Raw genomic sequence first — 23,782 nt, forward strand, 5'->3', positions numbered from 1 at the left:
TTAGAAAATAACTGTTTCTTTTCTCTTTTTTGGGTTTTTTTTTTTTGTTTTGTTTTTCTTTTTAGTAAGAACTTCTACTATGCAAAATGTTAGGAAATGTTATTTTAGTTCTGTTGTTTGAGGGGGCAGACAACAGTATGCCAACAGTTTTTTTAAGTCTGGGACTGCGGAAGCAAAGATGGGATAGAGAAGTAGAAGAAAGCCAGGAATGAAGACATCTTTTAGAAGGACAGAGCTGCTGGGTTTGATGATGCCATTACACTACGGGAAATAACTGGAGGTGCCAGAAACTCTCAAACAAGATACCACCTATTGCTTTTGCTCTCTTCTCTGCCAATATATCTCACACTTAGCACCCATATTCAAACATTAGGATCAGGGATGAAGTTATCACACTCTTAAAATAAGATTTAGGTCCTGAACAAAGTGAATGTCTCACTCTGCTAGTGGGGCAGGTTGTGACCCATGACAAGTCTGCCATGGGTCAGACTCCAAAATTTGCCAGCAAATTTCACCTGCACAAAAGAGGGTGAAAAAGAATGAATACACAAAGACAGTCAGACACTGAGCAGGACAGTGTGTGGCCATCAGAGAGCTGTCATCAAATACAGCCATGTGAGGGATATGAGAAATTCTGCATTGTTTAACAATAAGGAACTAAACCAGAAGATGGAGAGGTCTGTCTGTCCAGAATAATCCTGACAACAGTTTGTCCCTGTGTTCCCATGATCTTGATGATAACTTTCTTCATACTCAAGTTAAAATAATGACCCTAGCCTTTCTGGAAGCTTTCAAAAAAGAGAAGGGAAACCCATGAAACAAAGGGCAATCCGGATGCAACAAACTAGTATCTACTTCCCCTCAGAGAAGCAACAGTCTCAGCTCCTTTTTCAGCATGACATTGTAATATACTCCAATCCAGACCACTGACAGAAGAGTAAAGGGCTGGATTTCTCAGGTCAAACCTCAAATCCTGCAAGCCTAGAAGAGGAACTCAAAGTTTTAAGGAAAAAAATACGCACTTTCAAACCCTGTTATTTTTAGATAATTTTGAGGTTATAATCTAAAAACATCACAGAAAAGAAGGTTAAAATTGGCACCATGAATTGGTGTACCTTAAGTGAGGTTAACTATTAGAAACTAATCCTACTCAAGATAAAAAGGTAATTCAGACATTTTCTCAGACTGAAATACAAACCACAGTCATTAAAACTTTGCCAAATTTAGATTTCATGTATATCTATTTTCATATTTTAAAAAAAATCTGTGAGCATTTTTTTACTGCCTTATAGAATTCTCAACCACTTCATTGAAATATATATTTTATTACAAGAAACGTACCTAGAGAAAATAGACAATGACAGGAAACAAAGGATTTTTCTATCCTTCCCAAAAGGCAGCAAGTGTCATACACTCTTTATGCATCATCCAATGCAAGTGGTGAGATGGTAAAATTTGGAACATATTGGCATGATAAAATATACACAAGAAGAGTCCTGTGGTCTCACTAATTTGCAACATGAAAATAAAGGAGCAGATAGAAATTGAGCTATCTCCTTCTTTGCTTTTTGGTAAAAGTAAAGATAAAGAACAAATACTTGATTCCTTTGCCTTCCATACTATAAAACTTGGCCTCGTTGAAAGAAAGGAAACTGTCTTTTTCTAAAAGAAATTAATTTGTCCTTCTATCATGTGAAGTCATGATTCATGTTCTGACACAGCATCTACTTCTCAGATACATAAAACTTTGCCAACTTTGGGGAATTTTCTTCCCCCCCCCCTCAAAGGAAGCTGCATTGTTGATACCACTCAGAAGAAGCCATATAGAGAGTATTATCCTTGCACATCTCTTCAGATAACATCAAAGCTGCTCACAAGTCCTCTGCTTATCATCTTACTCAAACAAAACCAGTAGAAAGACAGGGCTCTGGGAAATTCTTGAATTCTCCAAATATTTTCCCAAGAACATATCCCTTAAAACACAAATAATCTGTGCAAGGGCAACTACCTTTCCCCTCTCCCCACCACCATCACACTCTTTCCAAATACAAGCTGTAATCTGAGGTCATGGGAAATGATCAGGAGATATTTTTACAGCTCATCATAAATTCATGAGGCTTAAGCAAAGAGCAGAAAAGAGGGGCGTGGGGGGGGAATGTCAGGATGTGAGGGGGAAGAGACATGAGTTCAGAAAAAGTTCAAGAATCATCATGAGAAACACGATGTACATTTTCTCTAAACCAATATTACATTCTACTTCTATCCTACCTACCCATTTTTCTTATTATTTGTCAATACAAAAGCCCAGAACAGAACAGCAGCACATGCCCTTAGTTTGCCCCCTTTTCACTTGAGTCTGTTTATTCTGAGATTATGTGAAAGGGTGTATATGTACTCATTCTTCCAAGAAAACAACAATATTAAACTTGGAGAACCTTTAAACATTTCAAGTGTTGCTCAGCAATCTCTGCGTGCTCAAATACCAACTGCACTGGCCTGACAAGACTTTAACACACTGCACACCACAGGCAAAAGACCTCAGTACCAGGAAATTCTTGCTTTCACACAGTTCTTCCCTTTACATATTAATGCTCTGAGTAGAAACAGGATAACCCATAATAAGCTACTCCTTCAGCTCCAACACTGAAAAAGCAAGGCTACATTTCTATCTCTCAGCTCACTGGAAGCTGCAGGCTTGAAGAAAAATCTCAGCTGCAGGCTGGCAAAACAAGAATTTTAAACCTCACCAAAGAAAAAAATACTATGTCCTTATAACTAAAGGTGTGTTCTTTTAGTATACTGACAGAATTAGCTAAGGCCTATTTAAATTAATGAATAATAAATAGTGATATCCTCATCAAAAGCTTGCTTCTTTTCCTCCACCCCATCTTCATGTCACAAACTAGAAATCAAGTATACAGACATACACAAAGTGAAAATACTTTTTTTTCACCTTCTGCTCTAACTCAAAAATGCTAAGTGTCTGTATTTTACTGCCTGATAATTCTATGAATCTTGAACACATAGTTAATTCTTACCTTTCGCAAACATTGGCAAAATATCTGGGCTTCCCCAGCTCCAGGTATATTTACTTTCATTGAAAACTGAGTCAAATTCCACTGGATTCTCCTTCCATCCTGTTAAACAAACACACCTGCATTTAAATGGCATTGTCAGAAGATCTCATTGACTGCTTAAAATTGATAGTCCATGCAAAATGTTGTGGAGTTTTTTATAAGTTTCCCCTAAATTATTTCACAATGAACTCCAATTTGTGCATCTTGATTTTAATCCCATTTAAACATCCATTATAATTACTCCCCCATTCATTATGAAGTGAGCTGAAAACCAGACCAATCTCGTTATGTACGGTTTCAAACAGGCAAAGCACACAGCTGGTTTATCTTCTAAACAGCTAACAACTCCCTGAATTCTGCATCTCCTGTTGCCTGAACTCAGTTTCTAGCATTTCAGGCAATAAGAGACACACATAAATTTCCAGAAGTCATGTTGTACTTCCTTACAATAAAATCTTCAAGATGTTTCCATGAAAAGGCGCTTGACAGAAACATGGAGTTGCTCTTAACTAAGCATCCTTGCCAATCCTGCATTTGTAGTGATTGTCAGAAGGAAGAAGCTTTTCATGAGGAATACAGACAAGACCAAGTAATTCCTCTCACCTCCCCTGACCAAAACCAGCACACATGACTAGTGCTCAGGCCTGGAAGCCTGGGGGAAGGCAGAGGAACAGACAAAAGACCAAATCAGTAATGCAAAGGGTTGTTCCACATAAATAAGCCCCAAACACTCAGTAAAAGCTCTGGACAAAACATGGGCTTGGGGCTTTTAGTTTATTTTGCTCCTGCTTCTCCAATTCAAGCTTGCAACGGTTCAGCTGAGACACTGCAGTTCATTTCTTGTTTGCAACATCTACTTAGCTGTACCCCAGTGCATCCCAAATGATAATTGAAAACTGCTACATGAAGAGGTGAGGCTGTAAGATACTTCTGCTTTTACGTTCAGGCTGCTAAATTCAACCATATTAAAAAAAATTATGTAAGCTATTTTCCTAGCTATCAATATTAGGATTTGAAAATCCATCCAAAATTACTATTTTCCATATCATCTTGGCATACAAACTACAACACAGGTATTCATCAATAATCATCCAGAAACCCAGCACATCACTGCAACACTGTACCTCAGAGGACAACATTCCAAGCTGTAGGACCAGCCTACCTTTAGCAACTGCACTGACATCTTCATAAAATCCAGCAATGAGTGCAACGTGCCCTGGCCTGGATTCTGTTGGGACCCGGGTGTGAGAGATTCCCCAGCTGCCATTATTCTCCAGAATACTCCTGAAAAAAGGATTCAAGGCAGTTTAACTTTCATTACTTGTCAAAGTACAACAAATTCCAAAAAAAAGAGTGACAGGTAGATGTGAAGCAGGAAATGCAAAAAAAAGCCCCAAAACCCAGACTAAACCAGATTTTCACTACCACCTACTGTGCAATAAAACAGGCAGAACATTAACCTGCAAGTAGTTCTATATCGCAACGCTGCACAGAGAACATCACTATTGTGGCCCTTCAGCACTGCAAGCAGATGAGTTCACCTGGTCTTCTAATACACCTAAAATTAACATACTGGTTATTTTCTGCTGCTTTCCTCTTTAGCTTTTTTCTCCTCAACAGATTGTTTCTGCCTGGTATTACTCTTTGTTCTTTCCATTTAGCCTGAAAGTGTCTAGTTCAATCTTATCTTACTCTTTAAATACACTCAATTATAATTAGCTCTTGTGACCATGCCTGCCTTTATCTGCGCTGAATCTTGGAAGCAACATTAAGAGAATTTGAACCCCACATAAATCGAAGGTGCAAATAATCTTGGCAGCAAGAAGAAAATTTAAGTAAACCTTGCATCTTTCTCCATTACACTGAAGTGAAGGAGAATGCATTCTCACCACATGCACAGGAACACATCAAGTGTCTAGGGTTTATGCACATACAGTAAATAGTTACAACAGATAAAAAGCAAAGAAAACAGAGGACAAAGCCTAAGCATAAGAAACAGCCTCATAAACTATTCTCATCTGCCAAAGATCTGAACAGCTGGAGCCTGTCAGGAAGCAAGAGGTGAGTGCTACCATATGCTGTTTTCTTGTCTCCATCTTCTGGAAGAACAGAAAGATTCACTGCTCACTGTCAAAGCATAGGAAAGAAGAAAACAAAACACAACAGGACATATCTTTTACTGGTTTTTAGGAAAAAACAGCAGAATCCTCTGAAAAAATTTAAAGTAGTTTTTAACAGTCGAGTTAACAGGAAATTAAAATTTTCTTGTTCATGATATAAACTACCAAATTTGCTATGTTTGTGTGTTTCAGTCCAAGTAAATTCTAAGTTCATGCCTTTAAACATCCTAAAATTTCAGGCTCCACTTCAAGCTTGCAGCACTCACCACTTGTTTGTTGGGGTTTTTTTAAACTCACCTTAGACCTCACATCCTCAGATTTACTTGAAAGCTCACAGAACTACTTGGAATAGCCCAAATACTACAGCGAGGAATATAAAGGCATGTAGAGACACAGCACTCCAATATGTTATTCCTACTTTCATCTCAGCTAGGAGATAATGCAAGTTGTACCGAAAAAAGTAATTAGAAAAAAGGATTTATGTATTAGTCAAAATGGTTTCTTATTTTTCTCACTACAGACTGATCAGGATGTATTGCACTATATTCATGAAAGATTTAAAACAAAAATAAAACACTTTATCTCTCCTTAGACTTACATTGTAGCAACAGGTAGAAAATTGATTTAATTAGAATTTTATTTCTATTGAATTGGAAACTAAGTCTTTACCTTTGCCTGTCAACAAGAGCATGACTTCAGGATCTGAAGTCAACAACACATACCAGGCAGAAAAAAATACATATAAATTTGTCATTTACCTACTCAAAATTAATTTAGATACTTGGAATTACTTCAATGCCTTTTACTCAGAAGAACAACGAAAAAAAATTAATTTCCATGACAGTATAAACATTAGCTACCCAAAATAATAATTGTAAGTATTAATGATATAGAAATATGGCTGAAACATGACAAACAAGGAAGAAAAACTCTTTCCTGAAATCGCCATTGCAGCAATTGAGATCACTTACTGCGTCTCACAGCTATGATAACACTGCTGAAAACCTGATTTTTCATAAATATTGTGGAAGACTAGGTACTTGGCATACATGTATTATCCGACAATCTGCTTCAAGCCTAATGGATATTTATTTTTAATTCCATGCACCTACTAAAACTTTGCTTCTTTTAATAGCACATTGCTACAAGAATGGCTCTTGCCCATTTAAAGACAACCTTTCCTAGTTAACAATGCAGTAGTTCCCAAGGTACTCCACTTGGATAAGACTAATAACCTGGCTGTTATGTTGCCCACTACTATAAAGTGGGTAAGGGACTGAACACTTGGAATTTAAGAATGAACATGCAAAAAAGTAAAATTTGTACTAAAGTGCATATACCTTGAATTAGTATTATTGAAAAAGGAATGTTCAGACAGCAACAACTTGGCAGAATAAAAAAGGATACATTTCCAGAAACTAACACATGATCTTGTCAGCCTGTTCTCAAAGTTAACTTATGGAAGTTGTGCAGCTCAAAGGTTCACGGACAAAACTCTGAACCTGTTGCTTCAAAAGTGTGGCAGCTTGTGTAATAGGTCTGAAGATATGCTCTGGGCTGCCTGATGCTCCACATTTCAAAAGGCACAGCATGCTGCATGCTTTTTTCTCTTCATCATCTCTCACACATACACGCTCACACACATATATACTTCTATGCAGAATGAGAGATGAGAGAAATACAGATGGCACTTCACACTCTACTGGCATTTTCTTCCACTCAGGGACCCACCTGCATCTTTGCTTGTTACAAAGCAGTTCTTCCCCTCAATTCACCCATGTACTTTCAGCACTGGTGACAATGCTTTACTTCTACAGATTTTGAAATAGAAAGTCCTTAACTCCACAAACATGGTCAAGCAGAGAAAGCAAAAGTGACAATTCTCCAGCAGTAGACAAACTAGTACATAGTTTAACTTTTTTCAATATAGCCATGATAATGCTGAGTGGCTAAAACTTAAAACCTCAAATCACTTAGTAAAAGAGAATACCCATTATAACTTTTTCCTGGCCACTACTCACCCCTGCTCCTAGTTATGGGACTATTACAGCATTCATACCCTGATGGTGTTGGTTGGTGGTCCAAAAGACCAACAGTTTTACTGCTAAGGAAAGAAACTGCTCTGGGGTAAGTGTGAAGTCCACAGCTAGAAGACAACATGGTCAACTCACACTGATGTGGCAGACACCTGCCTATAAAAACAGTAACAGCGGCAGAAGTAGGCACAAGTAAGCCCATGTGGGCTGGCAAGCAATGTAGCAGGACTTCTCATATTTCTGTATTACTTTTGCAGCAGTGGACTGCAAAAGTCCTAAGAGCTTCAGATGACTGATTATTTGAGTTTGCTCTGATATTCAAGCCCAACTAATCATATGATCACACAAAAGTAGTCTTATTTAATACTGCCTTTTTTCAGTGTAGAAAATTGTCTTATGCTCAAATAATTACTTTGACATAAGGAGACAGGGCAAGTTAACAAAAAATAGTTCTAAGCACACAAGGATATGACTTTAAACACTTTTTTGGCAGGATTATTTTTTCACAGCCTTAAACTAAATCACTCCTTTAAGCAATTAGACACACACTGTAGAGAGTACAAGGGAGGCAGCAGGGTCATGCACACAGGAAGGGTGGAATGAAGAGGAAGTGGCAGACTGCTGTTAGATCTATTCAGGACATCTCTTTTAATCACTCCTTAAAAAGTTTTGTCAGTAGCTTAGAATTAGAAGACAAGCACATTAATGTACTGCTACTCTTAAACTGAGCATCCAGGAAGCAGCTTAAATTAGTGACTGCCAGGCTTCAGAATTGATACCATGCTGATGTGAATGGAGAAAGTTCACTCCCCTCTCAGTTACTGGCTATCTGTAGAGTTCAGGGCACAATATGGACTCAATTTACACTGTCCTACTTTTAGTAGCTTTCCTGACAAGGGACACCAACCCAAGCTCATGCATTTCTGCACAGTGTAACTCTGCAAAGTTGGTTACTTTGAGGGCAGAAGGAAGGCAGTACTCAAGCCACCACAATTGTTGTTCTTGTTCTCTTCACAACATTGTGTGGAGCAAAACCCTGTAGATCTGTTGGAACCCAGGAAATTCCTCTAGCTGCCCTGGATGGCTCGAGCCCCTGCCCGGGGGGCTCAGAGACCTTGGCACAGAGCCCAAGACCTCTGTGCCTTTGATTTAGCCCTTGGAAAAAACAATTACCAACCTTTACATGAAAAATTACAAGTCAAGAGAGTTTAAGGAGAATAATAGTTAGTTGGTCACAGAGTGAAAAATAGATTTTTGGGGTTTTTAGAATGGGGGCTCAGGAGGCAAGATGGAGGAATCTGGACACATCCAGTCTTTCTGCTTCTTCTTCTTGGCCTCCATCTTCTGAGTGATGTTGGCCTTTTTGGATTGGTTTAAGGCAGAAACTCACTGTCCAACATAGGTGATAGGTATTGGGAAGTTATGGTAAATACTGTACACATAGTTTTTAGTATAAAAAGATAACACCACCTGAGGGCAGACACTGTGCCTCTGCCTGACCTGCTGAACAGACCTAGGCAGGACAGGAGAAAGAATTTTATAGATAAGAAACAATAAACAACCTTGAGACCAAGAACTGAAGAGCTCTGACTCCTTCTTAGGAGACTTTCTAACGCATCTTTCTTGCGGTCACTCTGAGCAGCAGAGATTGTGAGCTAGGTCAGTGTAGCTTCAGGCTTACCGCAGGTAAGGGGCCCGGGCTGTGCCATTGCTGTCCAGCTCATACAGAGAATCTGCTCGCAGACCATCGGCAACAAAAAGCACGAGACGCTTTGCTGGAGGCGGCAGCGGAGTCTGCTGAGGAGTCATGCCATGGACCAGGGGAGAGCTGAAGTAGATGTCAAAAATGGAGACCAAGAACACACAATGCACGAGGAGCCCCGCAAGAATGAAAACTGGTATATCCATGGCAGCAGCCGGCTGGCAAAGGCAAAGCACAACACTAAGAGAGAGAGAAAAATCAAGTTAGGCAGATGAGACTTTATCAGAATCAATATTTATTTCATTTGTTATGGAATGCAAGCGGCAACCACATACATCCCCAGAATAAAATCAATTCCTGCTTCCAATAAGCTTTTTTCCCCACAAGTCTGGTCAGAGTCACTGCATGACTAATTCAGACTTTTGACAACCATTATATCTCAGCAACTCATCTCTGGTGTTCGGCTTCAAACAGCCACTGAATCAAGGCAGTTTGTTCTGTGAGCTACATCTGTGACAGAAGACTCAGACAACACAATGTCTCCATGAACATACTACCCTCTGCTGGCCGGTTGCGCGACAGAGTTGAAGTCTGTTCAGGTAAATATAAGCCAGATAGCCAAGAGAAAGCTATCCTATAATAAACATCCATCCAGCACTGCTTTTTTTCCTCCAAGTTTGCCATCAAATCTGGACTCATTATACCCTGCCTAGAAACCAAAACCTTCTTTTAAAAGACCAAAGATGCTGTGCTGAGCACAGAATGCTATTCCTCTTCTAAAACAAGTGGCAAAAGCACAATAGCTGAAGAATTATGTTTCAGGAATTATTATATTCCCTTTTTGAGTGGTTTTTTCCTTCCCTGTCATCCTCTGATGTCACATTAGAGATAGAAATATGCTTAATAACAGGTACACTGGAAAACGTCCATGTTTGCCAAGCATGCTGTGGGGTTCATGCAATGCCTCCTAAGTAAATATGTAATTATTTAAGTAAAGTAGGAAGTAAATATGAATATTGGCTGAGCGAAGTATGAGACCTGAGCCTGAATGAGGCTCAGTTCTGTCAAAAGATTATTAGTGCTGTCCAAGCTGCTTAGTTATTTAAATATTAGCTAATTATCCACCTTAGCCAAACATCACCTCCATTCACCAATTAAGAAACAGATGCTCTTAACACCCTGGAAGGTTCAGACTACCTATGTAAATACACACCCCTCTCCAAAAGAAACAGTTTGTTTAAGAATTTAGTTAGAGCTTCTCAATGACAATATATTTATTAAGTTTATCTCGTTACTTTCAGACTTCCAGTAGCTAAACAGACACAGGCAGCCACCATATGGTAAATCTACCACTCCTACCAAATAAGGATAAAAGGCTTCATTACCACATAACCTTTACTCTGAAATAAGTTTTTTAAAACAAAAACTTAAAAGGCCAGGAAAATGAGCAGAAAAAAAAAGAAACACATTAAAAAAAGATTTGAAAGATAATACACAATATTACTTATTAACCTAAAGAAAATTCAGATCAGCACGCAACTTAAACATAACTTCAAATTCCACCCATTTTCCTTACTGAAACACAGATGCAACAACTCCAACTCTAATCTGAAACATTACTACAGCAATTTCTCATTTGAGATATTTGGAGAGAAAATTAGGTAAAAAATGGAGATAAAATACTCAAGCACTTCAAAGAGACATGTAGTAGTCACACTTTAATGAACAAAAACTTTTTGTTAATCAGGAACTTACTTTTATGTCTACAAGTGAGATTCCAAGAGATTTGGAATATCTGTAAATATCAGTTTGTTTATTTTTAAAGTATTCTGGGTTCCTGCACCAATTTAAATATATGAAATGATAATCACAAAAATACCACTAAGTTCAGTGCCAGAGCTTATTTTATTCAATCAGTTTTATTTTCCACAGGGCTTTTACTTTTGATGCAGTTGTGCTTGATAAGAGAATATGAACTACTCATGCCTTAAACTGATGAGACTAAACACCCTACTAAAGAAAGCTGTTATTTCTACTGTAGTACGCTCCCAGTACTACAATTCTATAGCTTAACATATTCTATGTTCTTCTAATTGAAGTATTAGTAACCTAATCTGTTTTCTGCACTGGCTAATACTCTTTGCTTTAAACTCTCCCTAGCCCTGTCTTTGCAAACAGAAGAGTTCAATCAACACAATTCAAATGTAATGCTTAGACTATGGTATCTATAGAATTAGTGAGAAAAGAAAAAAAGGAAAAGAGTATTTCTTTTGCAACCACAGTTTGATTACATTACACCAAACCATTTATCTGGGCCCAGCATATCCTACTGCTCAACACCATCACATGGTATCCAGACAGGCAGCTCCCCAAGCACCTGCTCCTGTCACATCCCTCCCTTCTGCCTCTACCTTAGCTGACCCTGCTCCTTGAATGCAGGACTTGGTGTCATCACTGAAACACAAGGTTGTGAACAATATTCCATCCTCAAGCTTACAAATAGTTTCCCACAGGTACAGAGGCTTTGGAAAGCTCCTAATTGCACACAGCTGAATCCAAATTTCTCTACAGAGCCTGGTGCTCGACTGTTCAAGACAGCTCAAAAGGCATGGAACAATAAGGATAACAATTTCAATAACAACTTATTCCTCACAAGGAAAAAATAACCAGGATAAAAGGAAAAGCTGGATTAAGCACTAGCTTATAAGAAAAAGCAAAAGGCACATCCTGATGAGAGAAGAAAAACAGAAATGTTTAAGCATACACACTTTTGAGGCTGAGGAGCCATATCTAAGTACTCATGACTAGTGCCAAAACATCTCTGCCCTCGGGTGCCTGGCCATCCAAAATGCAGATAAACAAACCATCGCTTGAAAATACATCTTATATCTTTCTGTCAAGAAAACATGAGCTAAAGATATCTCAATATTTTTGTGTCCTGTGATATTTTCTCAGGCAATCCCTTAGTGCAGTACCTTCCACAGTCTTTGTTTTCACAGGGCAAAATACAAGCTTTGCTCAAGTTGTGACTTCATTACTCTCTTCTGTCACACCAAGAGGAAAGACACTGAGTCCTGTAGATAAGAGAAGCATGTTGCAACCCATTTGCCACATGTCATTTCTTACTGCCCACCCAAACATCACTTGCTACAACAGAATCCTGTAATGCTAATGCAGTTCAGCCAGCCAAATCACCTCCTCTATAGACTCAGCCCAACTAGTAAGCTACCTATCAGACTCTAATTTATATTCCTTTCTTTCTACATTTCCCCCCTTCTGTCACCATCTCCTAAACTATACAGAGCCAATAATGATAGTGTCCAACCCCCAGTATGCCAGACCTTAAACTATTCCAATAAAAGAGTTTCGTTCAAACAATTTGGAGTCAAAATCACAAAGCTGGTGTGGATTCTTAAACAAAGATTCTTTTCAGATCCTCAACAGCAAAGTAATAAAGATCCACTAAGCTACTCACTGCCTGTTAAATGCAAGTTGTTCACAAAGAGGAAGTAAAAAATGAGCAGGGCCAAGGTGATGCAGGGGGCTCCAGGAGACTTCAGAGCTTCTCACTTCTTTGGATGTTGCAAAGGAGCAAAGAAGAGAGTGGGAAGATGCACGGGTGAGATTGATCTGAGAGACAGCAAGGCAGAACCAGCAGATACTCTTCCTAAAGTCTAGGAGATTAAAGAAAGAAAAGCAGCAAGGACCTTTTGACTGCAATTAATTACTTTTCCAGAATCAAGTGATACATGCAGATTAGAGAAGGGGTTTTGGTGGTACTCTCCCCCTCACTCTGAATTCTCAGTGAGAAGATCCCATCTGGTGACAAACAGGATGAAGAGATCCTTTTTTTCTTTGTATTCACACCAATCAAAACAATACCAAAAAATCCTGCTATTAGCCACAAGTTCCTCTCCAGCAGCCACATCAGTGCAAAGGCTAAAACACCCAGACTGTGATGGCGGCAGGGGAGCAAGACAGCTGCAATGAGCCACCCAAGACCAACTCTTCTTCACATGAGCTTTTCCCTCTTTGCAAGTTCATCCGTAATTTGTTGACAAGAATGGTTTTTCTGAACCTTCTTTTGGATGCCATAGAAGCCACATCCACAGAACCAGGCTGGATCAGGTTCCTCAACAATTAACAGGAAGGCTGACATAATTAAATGCAGCACTCATTTTCCCCAAGTAATCTACATCTAAGTTGTATTGCCTCTGAAGTTATCATCTCTCAGCATTATTTATAAAGCAAAGAAAACCATACTTGCACTGCAACACAATATAGCTCTTCATACAAAATGCAACAATTCCCTTTTATATTTTTCTTTCTCTGAATATGCAATGAAACACAAAATACTGTGTTTCCTCCCATTAGCAGGAATATTTTCTTAAGGACAATGAAGTGTCTAAACAAGGAGCTCAAGGTACATTAGTAATTTCTTTCAGAGGGGGCCATACCTCACTAATACCATCAAGTCTATTGATTAAAATAAAGAAAATGCATTTTCAATAAGCATCAATGGCCTTATCTTCTACAGAAAAAATAAATAGACAAGAATGTCTGCTGTGCTTCTGGCTAATATTTTTCAATTAAACAGTGTTGTGTTTTTTGTAATTTAACGGCCAAAGTTGTGACTGTACAGTTTGTCTACACATTAAAACATTATCCTTTTCTTAGGGCAGAGGAGCAAATGGAAGTTGGGTGGTCTGACAGTACTTTGCATATGTCAGCTCTAAAGGTGGTGGTTAGCAGTCCCTACCCTGTTCTTTCACTAATTTAGATTTTTCAAGAGCTACACCAGTCAGGAAATGCACTCAAATCATTGCTGCTGCTACAGCCCACACCTACTGACTGCACAAGGCTGTAATTTACACAAGAGCTGCACCAGCCAATTCTGAGTAACTCTCACATCTTCACTCACCACTTGAACATACGAAACACCAAATCCTCATCTTGACTTCATCATGTATGAAGCGGGAAAATGATAAATTCCCTTTTCCTCCTCCCCAAATTTTCATTCTCTATTGAAGTATAACATACTCTGCCAGACAATGAAATTACAACTACAGTATTTCCACTTGCTCTAGCACTGAATTGGCTTTTGTAATTCAAACCATCTGTTCAAAATTATTTTATGTTCAACACCTTCACTGAGCATTTTAGGGATTATAATAACAAATGACAACTGTTTTAAATTTTAAACGTGGTTCAGTAAAGCACATCCAAACCTGAGGCAAAGAGCTCAAAGAATACTTAACTTTCTTTTAACATCACTTGATAATCAAAATTACTTTGCCTGCCTAGAAAAGTCTCTTTTGGCAGAATTTTTCAAAGAGAAATGTTGTCCTCTTATCACAGGGGTTTCATACTGCCGTCTTCTCATCACAAGAGTTCCATACCTTTTTGGTGTTTCTCGTGGTCAGCTCCTCAGAGCACTGACCCTTTCTTCTTCACAAAGCAGCCAGCTGACTCCAGTTCCCTTCTCAAGGGGCCACCCCACTCTTTTATAGCACTCTTCTTCTCACTGGTTACAGCTGTGGCCTGTTAAAGTCAGGCCTATTCCTAATCTTTGATAATTGGCCCAGCTGAAACTCCTTAGGGGTAAGATTACTTTCTACACCATCTTTATCTCCTTATATTCTATCCCCCTAGAGAGAAATTTGACTATGGCCTTCAAAGCATCATTGAAGCATCAAGTGTTCCAATACTTGAACACGCTGCAAAGCAGTCACCCCAGTGTCAGCCTATGCAATTTTCTCTGAATTATCCTTAAACATGGGAAACTGGATCCACAATTTTCCCAGGAAAAAAGCCCATACCTGAGAACACTGACAATGGGACAACAGTAATAAAGAGAACAAGAGCACTTCATTAAGAAACAATTACGTTTTTGAGGCATGAAAGAGAAAACAAGAGCACCACCCTTTTGTACCATTTGTTAGCCAAGTGCAGGCAAAATATGGAGTAGAAATTTAGCATTACATTCACTCAGGATGCATGGCACTAAAAATTCAGAACTGACAAAAAACAAAACCCAACAACGAGAAACCCTGAGTGATCTTGCTGTGAATTATTTCACTGGGTAACAGCATTTGGAGGACCTATGCAGGGTCTCAGGAGGTATCTGCAAATCCTCTTGCATATTTCTTGATTTCTAAGTCATTCAGCAATACCCTACCAGCAAGTCTTCTTCAAACATTACTGTGATACTGTATTTTTTTTTTCATCTCAATATGGACTGTTTAATTCTTTTTTGTACCACCAAAAGTAGCAGATTCCCTCAGATTTCTGCATTCTTGAATAAAACAAGAATGCTTTCCTGTAACTGGTTTTTTTTCTTAAACTGCTTGGAGATTTTGTAGACAGATTCTTCATATTAAAAGTTTTATATTCAATTGAAAATAACCTCAAGAAAGGGGCACTTTTGGGGAAAGAATATCAGCCTGACAGTGTCTAATAAAACATATCCAACCAGTTTTCACAGGTCAGGGTCAAGGGACAAGTGGCACTGAAGAGAAGACAAGCACATGGAAGGCAGCTTGCCACAGCAATCTTCTGTCTTACTGGAACCCTCCCTCACAAACCAAGGCTGAAGGCCCCCTGGGGTATTTTAAAAGCCATTTGCAATAAAAATACACAATAAAGCAGAAGTACCAATACAAGCATGACAGTTCTGCCCTTTAACAACAAAGGGGCAAGGATCATACAATAAATATTAACCTAACACACAGGGATGAGGATGAAAAAAAATAACTTTCAGCTACACTCTCGCAAAACTAGTTTGCAAATGTATTATATATACACACAGAGGAAAAAAATACCCTTTAACAAAAAAAAAAACCCAAAAAAACCAAAAAACAACCAAACAAACAGTGCTTTATGTATGTTATAGAGAAGCTAATATGAATAATGAAGGTTTTAAAAAGTTGGCAGAAGTTGTTTTGCTTCTACTAAGTCACATTTGCTTACTGAGAGCAACCATTACAAATAAACAAGAATTATGTCATGCAGCAACAAGCACATCTGTTGGATCTTACACGAGCCTCTGAATGCAAATTTACCAAAAGCTTCAATTTGAAAGAAAAAAATAGAGCACATCTTGCAAGCATAGAGTAATACTTTGATAAGAGGCAGCCAAAGAATCAATTATTTGCAGTTTCCCATCTTTACAAAAGTTGGGATTTTTTTCTTTTTTTCTTTTTTAGGAAAAGACTTCAGAACTTTCTGGGTTCAAAAGTATTACTTAGTTATGCTAGCAAGTTGACCATAACATGTAGCTGAACACTATTCAACCGGCTAGCATAATCTACATTTTCTATACCTTTACCTTTCCTTTGATCGTATCTCCATTCCAGAGTGCTTGTAAGTCCTTCTTTTCTGTTTCCAGCATTTCAATAGGGATCAATTTTGGAAAGCTTTGGTGCACGTCCCTGCACTTCACGGTATCCCATGCCTTTTGAGGGCTTTCACTTTGACAAAGATTTTTTCTTTTTTTTTTTTTTTATTTTCACTATCTATGCCATGTCTCTCATATCTTCGCCATCAAAGTTGTGTCTTCCTCCTTGATTTTTTTCCCCTGCTCCCATGCAGGGGTGAGGTTAGTTTGGGCCTGTTTTGGTCCTTTGCATTGCACCTCATTTCCTCCCAGACTATCTTCTCGTTGTTCCGTGTCAGCCTTGTTTGGCCGGTAAATGTATTTTCTATACCTTCACCTGCCAGACAAGGCTGACATGGCCAGAGGCGAGTTAAGCTCCCCACTGCGAACAAAACCTCCTCTGAAGGAGGAGCAGGAGCGCGGGCACGGCTCGGAGCTCTCCCAGCGCCCGGCGCTCTCCAGGGTCCTGCACCGCGCCCGGCGCCACCGCACACACAGAATCCCGGCACATCCCAGCCCTCCTGGCACTGCAACAGTCAGGGTGTAAAGTGAAGAAAAATGATAAAAAGGATGGATATGCCTCCTTTAAAAGAGCATCAAGTCATAATACAAGCATGCACAGTATTTGTGCAAGGATACTTTGAGGCGCAGTAAGCAATCTCTATGCAAAGGAATCACCTTCTCTTTAACTCTTCCACCAGCAGCCGTACGTGCAAGCTGTTCACAAAGGAAGCATTTCCCTAAGCTCCCACAGGACTCAAAATGTCACTGAACTTATCAATTACTGCTGCCTGAAATACTGGCCTTCACTTTAGTACAAAGTTCTCTGTGCTCCTACATTGGCCTCCACTAACCAAGTAGTTAACATTCATCAGCATTTATGATATATCAACTTGCAAACACCCTCTGCTGAAGCCCTGTGAGCTTGTATTTCTTTTTATTACAAAGCCAAGCCACTTTTCATTTGTATAAGACACCTTTATTTTTCAGCTGCTGACTCAGTCTAATAATTAATGGAAACAGATAATTAGGCCTGCGAACAATCAGTGTTCTGCTTCTTTGCAATATGGGGAACTGCTGATTTAAAATGAAAACTCCCCAGCAGTCTAACTCTTTCAGCAAATGACAGCAACAGAACCACTGAAGAGAAAAAAAGAGCTCAGAAGACAAACCAAAAACTGCTAGAAACCCACAAACCTGGAGAATACAGATGGGCAACAACTCTCCAGTTCTCATATTTGAGGTGATCTGGGTATCAGTTATTCACTTGTACCCTATCACCTATAGAAACTTGCTTGTAACTTAAAGCATATTTTCCAAAATACTTGGGACCAGCAAGGCAAATCTATTTTATCAAGTCTTTTATACAAAAACAGCTGTCATGGTGGTAGCAGTTAGTAGAACAAGAGGCTTTCACAGTTACAAATACTCCAAGAAAAACCAAGCCAGTACAGCTGCAGAGAGCTGTCCTGTCCTCCTGTGCTCCTGCCCACTTACTCCCAAGGCAAATCTCTTCCTTGGGCTGGCACATCCAGGCATACAACTGGATAGTTAAGCATTCTAGAGAATGAATTCAATTGAAAATAACCTCAAAAAAGAAGAAAAAAAGCAGGAAGAATAAAGATGACTTTGTTGTAGTTTAGTTCCCTGAATTCCCAGCACAAACCTCTGTGTTGGCAGCAGGACAGGATGCCATCTCCTCCTAACAAAAGACCTAATTCAGCATGCTCAAAGCATGTCCTCAGACTCCTTCATTCTTTGAAGCCTGCATCCCACATTAGTTGTAGTCAGCAGGCCATATAAGGAAAAAAATGTAGATGTTTTTGTCCAAAACTCTGCAAATACTAAATTGAAGAGGAATAACGTGAAGCAGACAGCAAAAGCACAGAGCAGCTTCCCTTCCCCACCTCCCCTGTCCCTCACCACGGTCAGGCAGGGGCAGGCACCCATCTCAGAGCCTCTACAACACCTCTCTGGGCAGCCTACAGCCCAGACAATGTGCTCCATCTTCCAGGCTATGATCCAGGCCCAAGTAATTCCATACTCAAGTGTTTGCAGTGTCTAAAAGGTCATGTAAGTGTTTGCAGTGTCTAAAAGGTCATGTCTTTGATTCACAGTTTATAAATCCTCACTCAGCTGTAACAGCAATTTTTCCTTACATATTCATTCTCACAAAGCCATAAATATACACATTATAAAGCCTGAACAAGTTTTCTAAAATACTCCTTAGGCTCTTAGTGTGTTTGATGTCTTTTTTTGATGGTAGGTTTCCTAAATACCCACTGTTTACAATAACACTTCAAAACAGCAGTTTGGGAGGTAGAAAAACACAGCCAAACTTGAATCCAAAGGGATTTTGGGGGGTTGTTTTGTTTAATTCAGGTCTTCACCGGATTTCATGGGTCATTATCATGTTTTTGGTGACATTGAAAATACTTCCAAGTGCTCATTCACACTGCTGTACTACCTTTACTTAAAATCCCAATTTAACAAACCCTTATAAAGTATGATTTTTCTGGGCAAAGCTACATCTGAATGTAACACACAAGTAACCATTAACTACTGATAGTTACAGGCTGTTCTCATTAAAAAACATTCCCTTGAAACTGGAATGGACAGATACAATTTCAGAGATGTGGCAGAGGTCTTTAAGTACAAGCTACCAACATTATGCGTCTCAACATCTTCATTATTTGGCTCCCACAAAATATAAAAATATTTTAGAGGTTAGAGTTAACAAAGCACTAAAATTCGTTTTTAAGGTCTAAAAGCAAACATAAAAATCATAATTGCCTTCAAGTTTCTTTTGAAAGGAGGCAAAAGTCACCCTTCAATAAACATATATAGACAAAGATTCTTTCAGGCAGCTCACTTTTAGAAGAAAACTTAAGCAAGTGTTGGTAGAACTCACAGATCAGCAATATTTTAAAGTAGAAATCAGATTTTCTTCAGATAGTTCTCCATTATTTTGTTCTCTGTGCCCTAATTAGGATCCCAATCAGATTAAAAAAGCTCCCCTATTTCCTTATAGGACCCACTTGCACACATTAATTCATCTACTTCAAGCATTCAGCATAGAAAAAAGCCCCAGTATGTACCTAATAGAATTAACTTACTTGAATGAAATTAACTTTGGCTGTGGGAGCTGAAACAGAAACCTCCTTAAAGCTTGGCTTAAACTGTGTGTTCAGTGGGTGAGAGAATGGCTGACACTGCACCAGGGTAGTGCAGAAAGAAAGAACACTTTACCCACCCATGACCCCACCAAACAACAGAGGGAACCTGAAACTGCTCATATGTTTCAGTTCATTAAACTCTCAGGCATTAGGTCAAGATTTAACACTCCTACCAAAATCAACACAGTAAAAACAAACTTTTTTCTACTAATTTTTCAGCTCAAGGATCATAAATGTACAAGTTCATAAAACAAAACATGCATAGACTGAAAAAAATGTTCACACCACCCCTTCCAAAAAACGACTCTTCAGATTTTTTTTGTACAAGCCCATGTATTTTGGACTCTTAGTTTTCTGAGATGTATTTAGATATGTTGTTCTTCAGACACAGAACTCGAATCCTTTACAAGTTAGAAGGAGACAGCAACTCCACTAAGAGACAAAGCAGCTTGATGAACAATCTGCCTGTCTTAGAATGACTACTGAATAATTAACTCGCAGCTGTCTGCCTCATGTAGACCTATATAGTGCTCCATTTCCAGAACTCATGCAGCTTTTTCTGCCTCACACATCCTCTGAGGCACTATCAGGTTTTATTCTCTGGTTTCTCAGAACAATACCCCTTTGGCACATAAACTCTTCTAAGCACATTGTTACAAGCACATTTTTCTTCCTACACTCTTTATTCCTGGAATACACATTTCAGCAAAGACAGCTTTTTCCCAGCCATCCATCAATTATTTTGGAGCAATCGGGTGACATCTGTAAATATTTAACTTAGTTTCACCCAAACCCAAACAAACCTCTTCCAAAGCACGGAAACAGTGGGACGCTTTTACATCGATTTTCGGCGTGGAAGAGGGAAAAAAGTTAGTCCTTATTGGCACGGAGAAGTGGGCAGAAATGAGTTTGGGAAGAGAAAGGCAGAGGCGGGCGCTGCAGAGCGCGGGGATCGCCGCCAGAGGCCGCTGCAGGACCCGGCAGGAGGCAAAGCACCGGAGCCGGCTAACAATAAACTCACTCTGAACGCGCTCTAACCCTCCGGAAAGGAATGGAAAAAGCAGAAGGTTTCCTTAAAGGTTCTCAATTTCACCGGAGCAGCAACGCTAATATGTTTTTGTCCCTATTTTTGTTGTGGTCCCACTGGAATTTTGAAGCATTTTCAACACACTGCTATTTTACATTACGCTACAACCGGTTCATGCTCTGCCACTTAGTGTAGTAGACAGGGAGAGGCGCTCGGAAAATCTCGCGATGTCACGGAAAGCAGCAGGGTTCCTCTCTCCCTAACTTCTAGTGATAAGGGATCACCCAAGAATGTAGTTCTTCTCTAACATTAGTAACTTTTACTCTTTGCTAACCAATTACAGTAAGGTAAGACTCCCTGACGTAGAGAAAAAACTTGCAGAGTATAAAACCCGACGAGACGGGACAATAAAGGTCTTGAACCGTCCACCATACTGGTGCTAGCGTGTGTTCTTGGCCCGAGTGACCCTGGAGAGTTTGGGTTGCCGTGCCGTTTCCTCAGAGCCAAGTCGCCTCGCCTTGCATCAGAAGGCGACAAGTACAGCCTCATCACCCTAGCTAGACAACAGGCAAAACATAGACAGTAGTCCTTCAAGAGTCAAAAAAAAAAGTGAACGTGCAAATTATTAAGCTCCAACCGTCGGCACCCCGAGCAGTTAGACCCAACAAAGTAATTAAAAGTGTGCCGAAAGAGAGAAACGCGACCCACCCCAAAGCCTTACCCACAAAGGTCGCTGATATCCCGACCGGCCATGTAGAAGCCTCTCAAGTAAACCGTTTAGCCAAGTCAGATTTAGACCCAATCCTTCGTATGTTAGAAGCTACCTTCCTATCCCTAAACGAATCTAACCCTAACCTAACCGAATCCTGCTAGCTTTGTTACGATGTCAAACCCCCCTTTTACGAAAGAGTTGCTCTAAACACTCCCTTCAGTTACTCCACAGCAGATGCACCCAACCAATGTAGATGAGACGCCCCCCGCAGAAGAATCACCTTGAGTCAAGTCACAGGCCAGAGCAGATGCTTTAGCAATGCAACCCTAGCTAGGCAGAAAAGCAACGTCTGCACCGAAGTTGTCAAACCCGATGAGAAAAACAATAAGTAAGTAGTCCCATCCACATCTGAGATGTGAGTTTGCCAGCAATCAAGAGTGAGTCCTTGTGTGTTCCTTGCCAAATTCGATGACTCTAACGACTTTTGTGTCCAAGTTCTGATTGTTCCTAAGATCCTGTACCGCACAGATGAAGAAATATACCCCCTTTTTGAAGAACCCACCCGGCTTCGCAAAAGAAAAATAGTAACAAGTATAACCATCGCAATGCTGCTAGGCCTAAGAGCAGCCAAAACGGCCACGAGAGTCTCAGCCTTAGCGACCCAGCACCAAAGACTGTCCCAACTGCAAGCAACGATTGACGAAGACCTGCAAAAGATCGAAAAATCCATCTCCTTTCTAGAGAAGTCAGTCTCCTCACTCTCAGAAGTAGTCTTGCAGAACAAGCGAAGTCTAGACCTCCTGTTCATGCAGCAAGAGAGTTTGTGTGCCGCCTTGAAAGAAGAGTGCTACTTCTATGCAGACCACATAAGAGTCGTGAAAAACTCCATAGCAAAACTACGAAACAGACTAACTCAGAGACAGAAAGACAGAGAAGCCCAACAGAATTAGTTTAAATCCTAGTTCAACCGATCGCCATAGCTAACCACTCTGATTTCTACCCTAATAAGTCCATTAGCATTACTGCTTTTAGCAGTCACCTTCAGACCGTGCCTGCTGAACAAGCTAGTCTCGTTCATTCAAACCCGCCTAGAACGAGCCAACATCCTATTCATAAGCCGACAACAACTCCTGTAAATTCAACCAGAGAACACTGCCAGTCACAAGATTTTCTACCCAAGTTTACCAAACCTCTTTCTTTGTCAACAACCTCATACCTCGTCTCAGTACCTATGTATATAGCTACCTCGTTCATTTGTGAAAAAGGGGGGGGAGATGTAGTAGACAGGGAGAGGCGCTCGGAAAATCTCGCGATGTCACGGAAAGCAGCAGGGTTCCTCTCCCCCTAACTTCTAGTGATAAGGGATCACCCAAGAATGTAGTTCCCCCCTAACATTAGTAACTTTTACTCCTTGCTAACCAATTACAGTAAGGTAAGACCCCCTGACGTAGAGAAAAAACTTGCAGAGTATAAAACCCGACGAGACGGGACAATAAAGGTCTTGAACCGTCCACCATACTGGTGCTAGCGTGTGTTCTTAGCCCGAGTAACCCTAGAGAGTTTGAGTTGCCGTGCCGTTTCCTCAGAGCCAAGTCGCCTCGCCTTGCATCAGAAAGCGACAACTTAGGCTCTTTTTAGTGGATCAACAACATAAAACAACACAGCAGTACTAAAATCCAAAGTTTATTACAGGACAGAAAGCTAAATTGAGTATAAAATTTACAGAAAAGTTATGCAAATCCAAAACTCGAAAGCACAGTCTTTTATGGCACACCACCATGTGAATGGAAGAGTTTGGAGTGAGTACTCCAGAGTGCTTTTAGATCTCCATGTCACTGCCAAACATTCACATTATTCTATTACCAAGAGTTCAGCCCCAATATGCGGGTCCTAGTGGATCAGCTTTACACAGAGCTTCCATTGGTGGGAATGGAACAACATTTTCAAAGAAACCAAACAGAAACCAAAGCTGGCCCTGTTTTGCAGTTTCCAGTGAGCTGAACTTCCTTCAGCAGCACACACTTCCTGCTGCTGCATTCTGGCTGCAAGTGTTTTGCCAGGTAACACACAAAGTAACTTGCATAGTGTTTTTAAAAGTGATAACTTCACACTTCCAGACACACAACTTCATGGACTCATAGAATTATTAAGGTTGGAAAAGACCTCAAAGGTCATTGACTCCAGCTGTTAACACAGCAGTGCCAAGTCCACTGCTAAAACACATTCCCAAGTGCCACATTCACACGGCTTTTGAATATTTCTAGGGATGGTGATCCCACCAATTTCCTGGGCAGCCTGTTCCAATTCCTGATTGCCCTTTCAGTGAATAATTTTTTACTAATATTCAATCTTATGCATATTTGGAAAAAATTCAGTGGCACAACTTGAAGTGATTTCTTTTCCTCCTATCACTTGTTACCTGGGAGAGAAGGCCAACCTTCACCTTGCTACAGCCTCCTTTCAGGTGGCTGTAGAGAACAGGAAGGTGCCCCCCAAACTTCCTTTTCTCCAGGCTAAATGACCCAGCTCCCACAGCCATTCCTCACAAAACTTGTGC

At 40.0% G+C, this 23,782-nt stretch overlaps 1 protein-coding gene across 2 annotated transcripts in view; it reads right to left on the reverse strand.

The window, feature by feature from the left end:
- The window catches only part of PIGN (phosphatidylinositol glycan anchor biosynthesis class N), a 101,692-nt gene that overhangs the window by 76,537 nt on the left and 1,373 nt on the right, over positions 1–23,782 (reverse strand). Inside the window, exons 1-4 of one of the 2 annotated variants that reach the window (XM_054285156.1) lie at positions 12,411–12,447; positions 8,915–9,175; positions 4,240–4,361; positions 3,039–3,137 (exon numbers count right to left, since the gene is read on the reverse strand). In XM_054285156.1, coding sequence (XP_054141131.1) covers positions 3,039–3,137; positions 4,240–4,361; positions 8,915–9,141 — 448 coding nt within the window. In that variant the 5' untranslated portion in view covers positions 9,142–9,175; positions 12,411–12,447. Of the gene's footprint in view, positions 1–3,038; positions 3,138–4,239; positions 4,362–8,914; positions 9,176–12,410; positions 12,448–23,782 lie in introns of those variants that run through there. The other variant, XM_054285155.1, reaches the window with a different exon arrangement.

This window comes from Melozone crissalis, unplaced genomic scaffold (assembly GCF_028551555.1).
Source record: "Melozone crissalis strain CALT ecotype California unplaced genomic scaffold, PUWL_Pcris_2 ptg000042l_1, whole genome shotgun sequence".
NCBI lineage: Eukaryota > Metazoa > Chordata > Aves > Passeriformes > Passerellidae > Melozone > Melozone crissalis.